The sequence below is a fragment of the Mustela lutreola genome, chromosome 8, assembly GCF_030435805.1.
Source record: "Mustela lutreola isolate mMusLut2 chromosome 8, mMusLut2.pri, whole genome shotgun sequence".
Lineage (NCBI taxonomy): Eukaryota > Metazoa > Chordata > Mammalia > Carnivora > Mustelidae > Mustela > Mustela lutreola.
In genome coordinates, this window is record NC_081297.1 from 130,931,071 (window position 1) to 130,946,227 (window position 15,157).

Below are 15,157 nucleotides of genomic sequence, written 5' to 3' on the forward strand. Positions count from 1 at the left end.
AGAAAGCAAGCAGAGGAAACAATAAAGAGAGAGAGAGGTAGAGAGAGAATCCCAAGCAGGCTCCATGCCCAGCAGAGAGTCTGACGTGGGGCTCAGTCCCACAACCCTGAGATCACGACCTGAGTTGAAATCAAGAATCGGACACCACCCACGCTCACCTGTTGTTTTTTTAAAAGAAAGAGAAACGAACGCATCCCTTTTAAAACTGAGATAAAAGAGAATAAGACTCTATTAGTTGATGTGTTTATTAAACCTCAATAGTAAACTTACTAGTTCTAATACTTCATTCCCATTTTATAGATGAGAAAAGTGGGTTACTTCCTCAAGGCTTCACAGCTAATTAGGGGTGGAGCTTCCAATCTATAACTGATAGGCCTAACTCCAGAGCATTTGCTCTGGAGTTAACCACTAGCCTATCCTGTCTTTTGATCCTTGCCACTATGAGTGGTCATTCTACTCTTTGAGCTAGTTGCTCAGGACTAATATTGACTAAATCAATGGATAAACTATTGGTATTATCTGGGCCAGATAATAAACCTCTGAAGTCAGTAATCTGAGTCAGGTCACTTCCTTACTGGTGAACACTTTGTGAAACTTGGTCCTCCTGAGAAGACTCTGGGGCATCCAGTGTGAATGGAGTGAAATAAGTGTGCCTAAGACAACCCCCCAAAACACTGACTTTAAAAGTGGGCAGGGGAGGGGTGCCTGGGTGGCTCAGTCATTAAGCGGCTGCCTTCAGCTCAGCACATGATCCCAGGGTCCTAGGATTGAGTCCTGTGTCGGGCTCCTTGCCCAGCAGGGAGCCTGCTTCTCCCTCTCTCTCTGCCTGACTCTTCCCCTGCTTGTGCTGTCTCTCTCTTTCTCTGGGTCAAATAAATAAATAAAATCTTTAAAAAAAATAAAATAAAAGCAGGCAAGGGAAGAGTTGCCCCTAAAAGATATCCAAGGAAGCTAGAAATGGGAGGGGACCAGGAAAGTACAGGATCACAGAGCACAAGGGGACAGAGAAGGACTCAGGAGAGAACCCATCCTTGGGGAGATTCAGGAAGGAAAAGCTGGATCTGGATGTGGATATGATTTTTAAGAGCAGAGAAAGGTTGAGCTTTTTCATTGATTCTGACTTGAGACTTTGCCCCCATCATGGGAGCAAAAGGATCAGAGTGCAGGGAGAAGATGAGATGGAGTGAGGAAGAACCTGTGTTCTACATCAGAGGCTGGCAATGTTTTTTCCCTGTACAGAGAGAGTAAATATTTCAGGCTTTGCACCATTGCGGTTTCAGTTGTGATTACTCAACTTTGCAAACACACCCACATAAAGAAGGGGCATAACTGTGGCTTTATTTAACCTACAAAAATAGGCAAGGAAATTTAAAAAAAAAAAAAAAAAAGCAAATGGACAGTAGGTTGAATTTGGCCCATAGGCCTGGCTGTATTTTGCTGACCCTGTTCTAGACCAATGGCTATGGAGGTTGAGTGCGAGAAGTAACTAGAAGCTGAGTAGCGAGAGAGTACAACACTCAGGGCATGGATACGGGACACGTAAACTCATTTTGTATGGCTGGATTGAATGGTATAGCTGGATTGAAATCATGGAAACTATATTTCATTGAATTCAGGATTATTCTACTCATCCCCCCCCCCCCCCGCAAAAAAACCCTACCTTTCTCTGGGGTTTTGTCTAAATTCTATGATTACGCAGTGCCCTGCAAGGATTGAGCACTGCAGGGGAGGCTCTGGTTTTCACCGTTGTTCATGCGGTGCAGCATCTGCCGGGTGTTATTCTAGCTGGTCTTCAGTCACCAGTCGGAAGGGTTTCTGAGGCTCCATTCTGGGGTCTTGAGCACACTTCTCCTTCCTGTCTGCTCTGCCTGCTGTTCCGCAGCTCAGCTGGGTGGGTTCCTGATGCTCCTCCCGTGTGGTGCTGACATGCCTGGCTGCCCAGAGAGGCATTTCACCTGTTCCTATGCCGCCCTGAGTACCAGCAGACCCGGATGCCTCTCTAGGCTGTCTCCAGGAAAGGGCACAAGAATTCTTTTGTTCTAGGACTCCTGAATGACATGGAGTTGCTATATTCTTTCAATACACACATCCCAGGGTACAATCTGGGCTTGAAGGTGGGAGGGACAGAAGTCAGGGCCTTCTCATGAACTTACCATGACTTGGCTTTTTTTGACTTCTCTATTTGTCTATCTGTCCCAACTTGGGGAAATTTAGTGTCTGGGATCTTGATGCTTAGGCTTTTGTGACTGAAAAGCCAATAATGAGCTCCTTTATGCTTTGTATATGTTCTCCTGAGGAAACAAATGAAAATTATCCTAGCTTAGAGAATAGGAAGGAGGCTCACAACATAGGGTAGACTACAAGGGAAAGAACCAGTACCCCGTGCCAGGCAGGTCTACTTGGCCAACTTGGCCCCCCACTCCACACTCCTTGGATATCTGTGCTTACCAAATACAGAATGAGTCTTACTCCATAGCTTTCCATCAAAGGAAGGGTGTGGATTTTGGGGTTTCCTAGACTGTCATTCTTGGCTGAGTAAGCATGTTACTTAATATATTGGTCAGAGTTCAGTGAAATAAAACAAAAATTTCAAACAGTAAGGAATTAACACAGGAGAAGTTGGAAGGGTAGAGGAGCAGGTTCTGTGCTGAGTCTCCAAGAGGATGCTCAGGGTCACCCTGCAGAACTGGCCTGCCAAGGACTTGCTATGGTCAAGAAGATGGGAAAATGGGAAGCGAACACAGAGCTGCTGGCTCCAGAAAGACACCACCATAGCTGCCATCCAAGGATCAGAAAGATGCCTCCCCCATAATTACTGACTCCAGAGCAATGGCTTGCCAGCTAAACTTAATATACCCATGACGAATACCCTGTGCCTTGCCTTTCAGTGCCCTCGAAGTTAGCAATGGGAAACCAAGATGCTGCTATAGCTCAATTCCACAGCCCTGCTTGCCCGCAGAAACAAGTCTTACAAGGGCATCTGTCCTGCAGAGCTTAAATCATATCCACAATGTTAGCTGCAAGGGATTTTGGGAAAGATGGTGTCCAGTTTTCCTGCCTTTACAATAGAGAATGTACCCTAGTGTAGAAGTGGGTGCCACGGATATCCGGCCAGCCAATTCTTAGTTTGTGGAATACTTGGCTTCTCTGAGCCTTCACTCTGCAAAAAAAAAAAAAAAAAAAAAAAAAAGGGTAATATCTATTTCACAGGGTCTGTGTAGAATCAACTTAATTTTATATGTAAAGGTCCTGGCAGCTCTCTTTCTTTAGGACTTCACTGCACGTCTGTCAGATCTGTGATACTTACACACACATACACACAGGAGGAAGTTTTTAAAAACTTAAAAACAGGGACAGGGCGCCTGGGTGGCTCAGTGGGTTAAGCCACTGCCTTCGGCTCAGGTCATGATCTCAGGGTCCTGGGATCGAGTCCCGCATCGGGCTCTCTGCTCGGCAGGGAGCCTGCTTCCCTCTCTCTCTCTGCCTGCCTCTCCATCTACTTGTGATTTCTCTCTGTCAAATAAATAAATAAAATCTTTAAAAAAAAAAAAAAAAAAAAAAAAAAAACAGGGACAGACTGGGTGGCTCAGTTGGTTAAGCAGCTGCCTTCGGCTCAGGTCATGATCCCAGCATCCTGGGATCGAGTCCCACATCCGGCTCCTTGCTCAGCAGGGAGCCTGCTTCTCCCTCTACCTCTGCCTGCCATTCTGTCTGCCTGTGCTCACTCTCTCCCTCTCTCTCTCTGATAAATAAATAAAAAATCTTTAAAAAAAAATAAAAACTTAAAAACAAAACAAAGATCATGGCTAAACATCCTGATTTCATTAGTCTCATATCTATTTCTTTTTTTTTTTTTTAAGATTTTATTTATTTGACAGAGATCACAAGTAGGCAGAGAGGCAGGTAGAGAGAGAGAGGGAAGCAGGCTCCCTGCTGAGCAGAGAGCCCGATTTGGGGCTTGATCCCAGGACCCTGGGACCATGACATGAGCTGAAAGCAGAAGCTCTAACCCAGTGAGCCACACAGGAGCCCCTCATATCTGTTTCTAATTATAATGAATGTTTTATTGTCAACACTTATGGCATCAATGAGAGAAATTCTAATACATTTTTAAAGAGCAATGATTCTAAGAGCACAAGCATAACGCACTGACAATGTCTGCCATTTGCTCAGCATCAGATTACATCAAGAGTTTTCTTTTCTCCCTCTTATCAGTGGGGCATATGAAAATGTGCTCACATGTGGGTGAATTTTGATTCAAACTTCAAACCTCAGCTAACAAAACTGATCTGCATCTGACTGGAAGTTTCAAATGGCTGCATTTCCAAATAGGTCAATGTCAGTCACATCCATCTCCAGGCTGGGAGAGTCTACACTTGTCAGTGAGAGAATGGTAGAATTCTTAAAGGGCATTTTAATGAGTAAATGGGTGACCTATCGTCCTTTTGAAAATATTCTGACTTAGTTCTGAAGTTCTAGAAAAGACTCCATAGTTGTTGAGTCTATTCTGATGTGTGGAATAGATGCAGAGTGTTTCCAATGGGCCCTTTGTTTATGTGTCAGGGCTGAGGCGCCCTGACTCACACATGAACTTCCTGAAATCCTACTTGATTTTGAGGTCTGAGTTTATAAAATTTGGTCATGATCCTACTGAACTCTGTAGGTCCAATTGTCTTGGAGAGGGATGCAAGGGGGTGGGGCTTAAACTATTTCACCACATTGGAAGCCTTTTGTAGTTAAGTGTTATAAAAGTGGCAAGAGGAGTCATATTCTGATGGCAGACAACCCAGATTTCAACACCCTCTTCCTGTGCTGCTGATTCTCTTCTCAGATGTTCCAAGTTACTGAATGTGTCTGGGCTTCAGACTTCTCTCCTATAAAGTGAGGATAGTAATAAAGATGAGGAGGGGGAGGTGGAGGTTGAGATGAGGATGATGGTGATGCTGGTGAGAAACAGATAAGGTATATCAAATGATTATCATGCACAGGTTTTATCTGGGGCTTTACCTGTACTAGCTCATTTAATCCTCAGGACCATGCTTTGAGGTAGGCACCTAGGAGTTGGTGAGAGGATTAAAGAAGATAATATGTTTAAAGCAATTAACATAGTACTTGCTATGGTACTCAATAAATGTCCTCCAATAAATGTCCATTATTGGTTTCACTTATTTGTGGAGCATAAGAAATAACATGGAGGACATGGGGTGATGGAGAGGAGAAGGGAGTTGAGGGAAATTGGAGGGGGAGATGAACCATGAGAGACTATGGACTCTGAGAAACAATCTGAGGTTTTGAAGGGGCGTGGTGGGGGTGGGAGGTTGGGGGAGCCTGGTGGTAGGTATTATGGAGGGCACGGATTGCATGGAGCACTGCCTGTGGTGTATAAACAATGAATTCTGTTACACTGAAATTAAATTAAATTAATAATTAAGAAACTAAATGTCCATTATTATTACTATTATCATTAAGTTACTGTGAAGACAAAAATGAGACATTGTTTTTGAAACATCTAGCTCTATGTCTGGCACACTTGAATGTTCAGTAAGCATTAGTTTTTGCTCCTTTGTTGGTGAATTCTTATTATTTTATTGTTGTTATTCTTCTGTTCATCCAGACTCTCAAACTTTGATCATACACAGTCTTCGAAACTCTCTCTCTTCCTATTAGTTAATTAAGTAAGCCTCCAGCTCCTGAGCGTTTGAATTCATTAATTCAGTTCTTTATTCAGCAACTATTATTAGGTACCAACCATATGCCAGGTTCTATTCTAAGCATAGGAGATGCAGTGAACAAAACAGACAAAATTCCAGCTCTCTTAGTCACCATTTTAAAGCAAAGCAGGGAAACAGTTTATATAACCGAGCTAAAATAGACAAAAAGAGAAAACAGCAAGACAAAAAAAATAAAAGATTAAAAAATATAAAAGCAATGAAATAGTGTCAAAAAGAACATACAGAAAAATTAAATGGTAAAAGAATGATTTCCAGTGGATAAAAATTGAAATTTCAAATAAATTTATAGTTAATGTGCAAGAGAAATAGAGACTATAAAAATTACATTTAAACAAGAAGGCATGTTTAAAGTAAATACATAAGCAATATGTAAATATGAAAGTAGTTACTAAAAAAACCTCTAGTTAAGCCTCCAGCTCCTGGGAGTTTGCCCACCTGGGAGTCTGAATGGCTCTTAAAGAGATGCAAAATCAAGCTCACACAGAGCGTTATTACCCCTCCCCTCATTTTCACAATCTAAAAGCATTGACCTCCACCTCCATCATCTTTGAGATGATCCAGTGTAACCCTTTCAATGAGGGGTTGAAAACAAAAGCCCAATGCTAGAGTTATCTTATTTTAGAGGTAGACGACTTTAGCTTTTGTTTTATCAAGTGAACATGGAAAAATGGCTACCCTCTTGGGATGGGAAAGAAAAGTAAAAAAAAGGCAGCAGTGGGGAGAAAAGGTTAACCTCCCAAATAGGAAAAAGAACAAACAACAAAACATCCACGAAACACTCAATAAGTTATTCTTTCATATTAGCATTGCTAAAATTATTGAAAAACACATAAATGGATGCAAATTATTGGGGAAGGTAATGAGTCTCTGTTATGGGCTGGTCAATTCCCAGCACAGACTGTTTATTTCATTTACCTTATAATGGTTCCAGTAGATGGTATTATCATCTCCTTTTTTGCAAATAAAGATACCAATATTCAAAAACTTGTCCAGGCCTCATGGCTATGAAAGAATGGAGTAGAATTGATCATCAGATCATTAGGACTCCTGAGCTATATTTTATCTCTGTGCTGTCTTTTTTTGTATCCTTCTGTCAATGACTTTCCAAAGACAGCACGAAAGCATATGCAAGGAAAATGAGTGTTTTAAAAGTTGGTTCTGTTTAGAGAAAGAACACACCAACAAAGAGAAAAACAAACAAAATCTAGGTGATGGGGAATCCAAACCCATTTGTTATTTGACAAAATGATCTCCTGACACAGAAGCAGGCACAACCATAAATTATTGGACAATATTCATTTGTGTACAAAATAGACCATCTTCTTAATAACTAAGTAGGGTCGTCAGCCACTTTCACACATAGAAATAACAACCACTGGTCATATCACTTTTAAAAATAAAGAATGAGGCATCTAAGTATCTTCATTTCTAATTGTGATATATATGAGCATTAGAATATATAATTTAAGAATTGCCTTTGTGGGAGCTTACCTTGAACTGTCTTATACTTTGACCCTGCACCTTGTATTAATAGGTTATGGTGAAAGTAGGAATAGACCAAGAGCTGCCTCCCAGGCAAACCCCCACAAAGGTGATCCTCAAATGATTTTAGGAAAGAGAGTGGTTTCTTTAGGTAGCCTCTGAGATTCCCTGTTCACTCCTCTGAGATGCTGTTTGTGTTTGTGCAGCCTGCTTTTAGCAGTCTGGAGGGAGGACAAGACATCTGGCTGGATAGAATGTTTTGGTCCTTATCTTCTAGGCACAAAGACTCCCCATTCCTTCTGGGCATTGCCCTGCACTGTGGTTTATATTTATTGCTTGAGACTACAGGCAAATACACTGTTCTTGGGGCGCCTGGGTGGCTCAGTGGGTTAAGCCGCTGCCTTCGGCTCGGGTCATGATCTCAGGGTCTGGGATCAAGTCCCGCAACTGGCTCTCTGCTCAGCAGGGAGCCTGCTTCCCTGTCTCTCTCTCTCTCTCTCTCTCTGCCTGCCTCTTTGCCTACTTGTGATCGATCTCTGTCAAATAAATAAATAAAATCTTAAAAAAAAAATACACTGTTCTCCATGACTTAGATGGATGGTGAACTTTCGTAAAGGGCCAGATAGTTAATATTTTAGGCTTTGTAGGTATTAAGGTCTCTGGCACAACTACTTGGCTGCCATTGTAGTGTGAAAGCGGACATGCATGTAAATGAATAAGCTTTATAGTTGAATAAAGCTTTATTTACGGACACTAAAATTTGAATGTCATACAACTTTTACATACCACAAAATAACTTCGAGGTTTTTTTTTTTTTTCCACTCACTAAACCATTCTTAAGTTGCAGATCATGCAGAAATAAGCAGAAATGGAACTTGCCCTGCATTTCGTAGCACAGTGTTCCCGCTGAATGCTTACAGGCCATCAGCATCTTGTACCTGAACTCAGTTTCCTCCATTGCTCCTAATCCTGCATTCTCTGCACCTATTTTGGGCATGTTTTTCACAAATTTACTCTGTTCCCTGGCTTTCAGAGATTAATCAGCTTTTTTTATACACTGAGGTATTTGTATTCTAACTCTTAGAGATTATGCTGTTTCCATGAACTTTTCTCTTATTTTGTGGTATTTTTTTTGACAGAAGGGAGTATAGAAGTTTGGTGAATGCCCTTTGACTACTAAGTTGTTTGTAGATTTGTCTGCTCTGAAAGGAGGTTAGCCAACTTCTCAAAATAATTCAAAGTCAGTCTTTTAAAAATGTATTTAAGAAAAAAAATCAATACAGATTATAGTTGATAGAAGTTAAGTGTTAGAGAAGTCAGGTGAATTTTTTTTTTGTCTGTCTGTGGCTCTCCAATAGGTTAAAGGGTGAAAACCTCAAAGTTATCAGCAGGTACTAAATAGCCGATAATGATTTTTATCACAAGTAACAGCTGGTAGTGGTGAGAGTGTGGAGAAAACAGGACCCTCTTGCCGTGTTGGTGGAAATGCAAACTGGGGCCGCCACTGTGGAAAACACTATGAATGGCCCTAAAAAAGTTGAAAATAGAACTATCGGGTGATTCAGTAATTGCACTACTGGGTATTTACCTAACGAATACTAAACACTAATTCAAAGGGATACATACACCCCTGTTTATAGCAGTATTATTTACAATAGCCAAGATATGCAAGCAGCCCAAGTGTCCATCGGTAGATGAATGGATAAAAAAGATGTGGAATACGTATACAAGGGAATATTATTCAGCTATAAAAAGAATGAAATCTTGCCATTTGCATGGCATGGGGGGAACTAGAGAGTATTATGCTAAGCGAAAGAGGTCAGTCAGAGAAAAACAAATACCGTAGCATTTCACTCGTTTGAAATTTAAGAAATAAAACAAATGATCAAAGGGAAAAGAGAGAGAGGGAGAGATAGATGGATCAAGAAACCAAGAAACAGATTTAAAATTATAGAGAACAAACCAATGGTTACCAGAGGGGAAGGGTTGAGGGGATGAGTGAAATAGGTGATGGGGAGTAAGGACTGCCCGTATTATGATGAATGCCTGCTGATGTTTGGAAGTGTTGAATCACTCACCATATTGTACACCTGAAACGAATAGAACAGTGTGTTGACTAACTTGCATTAAAATGAAAGCTTAAAAAATAGTAAATTTCATCAACTTCATCTCAGAAGTTTGAGGGATGCTTTTTCAAAAATAATAGTCTGACACCGCTTTTGTGAGGTGATCAGGAGTCTATAAACAAATTCTAAAATGATTAATGTCTAAAGACAGTTTTTAGCAATGTAAGCTCCTTACTAAAAGGATAGCCTAAAGCACTAATTAAAGGCATAGAGTTTGCCAGTGAGCATATCAGAGTTCAAATCTAAGCTCTACTGTTTACTATCTATAGGATTTGGAACAAAGTGCTTCATCTCTGTGATACTCAGTCTCCTTAGCTGCAAGAAGAAAATAATAATAGAATCTACTTCATAGGGGCGCCTGGGTGGCTCAGTGGGTTAAAGCCTCTGCCTTGGGCTCAGGTCATGATCCCAGGATCCTGGGATCGAGCCCCACATTGGGCTCTCTGTTTGGTGGGGAACCTGCTTCCTCCTCTCTCTCTCTCTCTGCCTGTCTCTCTGCCTACTTGTGATCTGTCTGTCCAAAAAAAAAAAAAAAAAAAAATCTACTTCATAGGATTGATATGAATATTAAATGAATCACCATATGCATATGTTTAGAACAGTGCCTGATACAAAGTAAGCTCTAAGTAAGTGAGTGATGGAGTCCTTTTTATTTGACAATGTGCTTAGATAGACCTGAAGACTGATTCTATTTAGGCTATAGTGGATGTAAAGATCACTAATTATTCAGCTATGTGCATTTGTTGCTGTTTAAAAAGTGTGGAGACCCTGAAATGTTTTTTTAGGGTTTATTTATTTATTTATTTGAAAGAGAGAGAGAGAGAGAGAGCAAGCAGGAGAGGGACAGAAGGAGAGAATCTCAAGCCGACTTTATGCAGAGCAAGGGGCCTGACATAGAGCCTGATCTTACAACCCTGAGATCATTACCTGAGCAGAAGCCAAGAGTCAGATGCTTAACCCACGGAGCCACCCAGGCACCTCGAGACCCTGAAAATGTTAAACAACCAATATTTTACTGATTTCAAACAGTCATTACTGTCAGTCACTGGAGTCTGATGTGTGCATGAGCATGTGTGCTTGTGTGTGCACATATATGTATATATGCATTGGAAATAGGGCATAGTCTATGAGTTATGTCTATATAAAGAAGCAGAGAAACAGGATATGCAATATTTTGCACACTTGAGGGATCCATTTTCCTATCCTATAGACATTCTCCTGCCACCACAGGAATTCCCCTAGTGCTACACCTTCCTCAGATGACAATGCCAGCCCTGTCTACTCATCTTTCATTATCAGGGAGTCTCTGTTCCTCAGTGAATTTCCTTTCCATTCATCTTCAAATTACTTTTCTGGGCATTGTTGAATATGCTCACGATAGAGTCAGAGGTACGTGTATGGATAAATTTGCATAAGTATAAATATAGTATATGCACCCATATTTAAGTGATATAATGATAATATTGTGTTGCCATCTCAGAATGAAAGCTAATTAATTCAGCTAGCTATTGAGATGATAATGATTTCTTTCTCAGTTAATACCAAAGTTCAAGGAAAAAAAACAAACCTGCAGAATTGTCCTAGCACTGTTCCTTTGATCCATCTTGGAATAAGGAGGTTTATTTCTGTTAACTATTGTGCTATCAGTATCTACAATTTTTTTTAACATTTTATTTATTTATTTGACATATCACAAGTAGGCAGAGAGTCAGACAGAAAGAGAGGGGGAAGCAGGCTCCCCACCTAGCAGGGAGCCTGACGTGGGGCTTGATCCCAGGATCCTGGGATCATGACCTGAGCCAAAGGCAGAGGCTCTAACCCCCTGAGCCACCCAAGTGCCCCTGGTTTTTTTTTTTGTGGGTTTTTTTGTTTTGTGTTGTGTTGTGTTTTTTGTTTTTTAAGATTTTACTTGTTTATTTGACGGAGAGAGACACAGCGAGAGAGGGAACACAAGCTGGGGGAGTGGGAGAGGGAGAAGCAGGCTTCGCTCTGAGCAGGGAGCCTAATGTGGGGCTCAAATCAAGGACCCTAAGATCATGATCGGAGCCAAAGGCAGATGCTCAAGGAATGAGCCACTCAGGCACCACACCCCATGATGGTTTTTTAAATGGAATCTTTCCTGGGAGGGGCTAAATATTCATGTAAAGATGGACTCAGGTTGACTAAGGAACATCATTGAGCTCACTGATTTGGTACAAGGAAGAAAACTAACTAACTTCCCAACTTCTTAACTTCCTTCCCTCCCTCCTCCCTTCCTTTCTTTTTCTTTCTTCCCCCCTTCCTATTCCTTCCTTCCTTCTTTCCTTTTTTTTGCCTAGAGGCTCTTTTAAAATGCGTGCTTTGGTATTTGCACTTCCTGTATCAATGTTGATCTGAAGCACAAAGTCTTTTTTTAGACTTGGTGTGGTTGGATTTGACATTTAGGAAAATGGTAAGATCTTTCCTACTGAAAGTTATACCAGCTGACAGATTCACAAGCAAGTCTATGGCTTTTTTAAACCTTGCTATCTCTAACTTTTTCTTCAGGCTCTGTTTTTACGTTGAGTTAGTTTAACAAGTCCTGAGTTCCCCTGTTTCTTCTTCCCAGTTCTCACCATCTAGTTCAGGCACCAATCACCTCTCAGCTGTTTCACATTTTTCACTTTGCACCAAGGATCCTTCCCAAGATGCAGGCTACCCTCTTCTGCCAAAACCCTCTAATGGCTTCTCTCTTTCTGCATGGTAAAAACTCAGCAGTTTTGCCTTGTGTTGAAGGGCATTTAACCATATTCTGTCCCACTGATGCTCTTACCCACCATCCACTAATTCTCCCTATACTCTACCCTCCCACCAAAACAGATCATCTACCCCTCCTTGGTATTTCCATAACTTTCTCATTTCCCAGAATGCCCTTCCTCCCTCACAGTCCATGTTTTAAAACCCTGCTTATTTCCTAATGCCTGCCTAAATTCTACTTCTTTAATGAAGTGCTCTCTGATTTCCCCTCAAAGTTAATCAGGGCCATACCTAGCCATATAATGCCTTTTCCTCAAGACACTCAATTTCTAGCTATTGGGATATTGTCATATTATACTTATTTTACCAGAACAATTTTTATGGCCTTCTGCTGGAAAAAAATTGCCATAACTAATGTGCAAATCTCCATGTCTGTGATGAAATTCCTGCCTGAGTTTGAATCCTCCTAATCCCCTTATTAACCATGTGATCATGGCCAAGATGCTTAATCTCTCTACCTCTCTTCCACTTCTATAACATGGGAATATATAATATTATCTTCATCATAAAATTGTTATGAAGGTTAAATAACTCAATGCAGGTGAAGTGGTTAGAACAACAGCCAGTGAGTGCTTGATAAATGTTAGCTTTATTCCAACAGGCTGTTAAAATAAGAAGGACTCTTGCTGTCTCAGTTTCAGCATTCTTGAAGATTAGGTGCTATATCTGAAGTGAGTCCATCTTGCAGTGGGTAGTTAAGAAATAGTTAAAACCTTACCTACTTTGAGGGTATGAAGTGGTCAGGAGTTGGAAATTCTAGAGTAGTCTTTAAAGATTTTGGAGCATGTGACTAGTGCACCATAAATCCCATATCCCCAATGCAGAGGGGGAAGGGTGTGGGATGCAGGTATCTGTCTTGGGGACCACCACTGAAAGTATGGTACTTTTGTGAGGATTAGGAAAATGTGTCCCCCCTTCTCCAGGTGAAATCTATACACTAAGGAGGCCCTGCTGCCCCATGCCCAATGAAAGGGTCTTCAACAGGATCACATGAGGAGATTGATAAGTATCCCCTACAGCTGAGGAACACAGGAGACTGGCACCTGACTTTCACCTGAGAAGGGCCAGAGGTATGGCGACTGCTTATGAATAAGTGGGAGAGATTCCGCGACCTCCTCCCCAGTTTGGGGCACCAGAGAAAGCTGGCACAGGGTTATCTTAAGCTCATGACAAGAAGGCCACATGGAGGGACTTCAGAGTAGAGGATGGTGGTAAATTGCTAAATTCCTAGATGCAGAAGAAAGGGATACAAGTCATGGGCTAGAATAGAGATGTATTTGCCCCCATTGAGGAATTGCAAAGGAACATAAGGAACATGTCCCAGTGGTGGGCATCCTCTAAAGAACCCAACCCAAGGGAGAAGGAGTCAATTTCAGAAACTTGCTGGGCACAAGCCAACTTCTAGCAGTACAGGCAACAAAGCACTTTCCTATTACTTCTTCCCCTTGCCTCCCACAATCCTTTCCTTATTCACTACTTCACCTTGACTCTGGAAGTGTCAGAAATTGCAGTTATCCAGGTGGAGGAGAAAGAGTAGAAGTGGCAAGTGGGGAAAAAGAGAAAGGCCTTCCCGCCTGTAGCTTAACTGTGGTAGGCTGCCACTGCGGCCATATACATATTTGCATTTAAAGCAAGGTTGGCATCTGTATTATTACACTAGGCTGGGCATCTTAAATACTGAATGGAAGCCTTCAATGTGATCTCTCCCAGGATGCTTGGTAAATAGCAACTTGTTTTGCAAGGCTTAGCTCAACACTTACTTCCGAGTCTAATCTCTTCACCCAGAACTGACCATTCTCTTTGCTTCCTCAGCCCAGCCCAGCCCAGGAACACTTAATTTCACTTGTTTGGTTGTTTGCATGGGTTTGCCCTCAACCAGGCTATAAACTCTAAGAGGGCAGGGATGACTTCTTCATCGTTGTACCACTGGCACCTTGAGCTCACTGGCACACAGTTGTCTCCCTAAAGATATAAGGAAAGTAACCTGCCTTAAAAAAAATTAAGGGGCACCTGGGTGGTACAGTGGGTTAAATGATGGACTCTTGGCTTCAGTTCAGGTCATGATCTCAGGGTCCTAAGACTGAGCCCTGTGTCAGGAAGTCTGCTTGAGATTCTCTCTCTCCTTCTCCCTCTGTCATTCCCACTTCTCTCTCTCTCTCTCTCTCTCTCTGAAACAAATAAATAAATCTCTAACTACCCCTCACAAATTAAGATTTTTCTTAAGCGAGGCTATGATTCAAACATCTTTATCTTTGAGACAGACGTTAACAATAGTTGTCTTCTGGACGATGAAGTGAGGTTGAAGGTACCTTTGTCACCTGTACTCTCAAGGATGGCCTGGGTGCTCTCCATTGAGAAAATGCTCTAGCATCCCTTATTCCTAATGTGTTTTTCTGAACAGGAGTTGTTATGAGTCCTTTTACTCCTTTCTATGTTTCCTTCACAGGTTTCTTCCGGAGAAGCATTACCAAAAATGCCGTGTACAAGTGTAAAAATGGGGGCAACTGTGTGATGGACATGTACATGCGAAGAAAGTGCCAAGAATGTCGCCTAAGGAAATGCAAAGAGATGGGAATGTTGGCTGAATGTATGTATACAGGTATTCACATCAAGCAATTAAATTCCACTTAAAATCTCTTAAGGAGGCAGATACAGGTAACTCATCTGATTAGAATGGTACTTCACATACTAAAGAAGGGATGAACTAAACTGTGGAAGTTCTGGAAAAGGATAAGGAACGCCTGAAATTAACCAAAGTATCAGTGAAAAAGGATTTTATTCCCCTGAAAGAAGCAGCTTTTTGCTGTTCGTTGTTGCAAGGAATCATATACGGAGTAAAATGGCATTAATCTGCAGTGAAAATAGCATGTTGTAAGAAGCTACCAGGAATAAAAACAGCCAAAAATTTTCTCCAAATTTGATTTAGTATCTTTCTTATTGTTTAATTAGCATAAAAATTTACAGTTGTGGGAAATTAAGAATGTTTTATAAGGTATAACTGCCTCTGAATTGTCTAAATAGAGTTTTAAACCAAGTCATTTT

The 15,157-nt window shown here is 41.3% G+C and overlaps 1 protein-coding gene across 3 annotated transcripts in view; it reads left to right on the plus strand.

Annotated features, from left to right (window-relative positions):
* NR1H4 (nuclear receptor subfamily 1 group H member 4) overlaps window positions 1–15,157 on the plus strand; it is a 63,167-nt gene that overhangs the window by 27,194 nt on the left and 20,816 nt on the right. For 2 of the 3 annotated variants that reach the window (XM_059186639.1, XM_059186636.1), the window contains one exon: window positions 14,562–14,714. In XM_059186639.1, the coding sequence (XP_059042622.1) occupies window positions 14,562–14,714 (153 nt within the window). The remainder of the gene's footprint in view (window positions 1–14,561; window positions 14,715–15,157) is intronic. The other variant, XM_059186638.1, reaches the window with a different exon arrangement.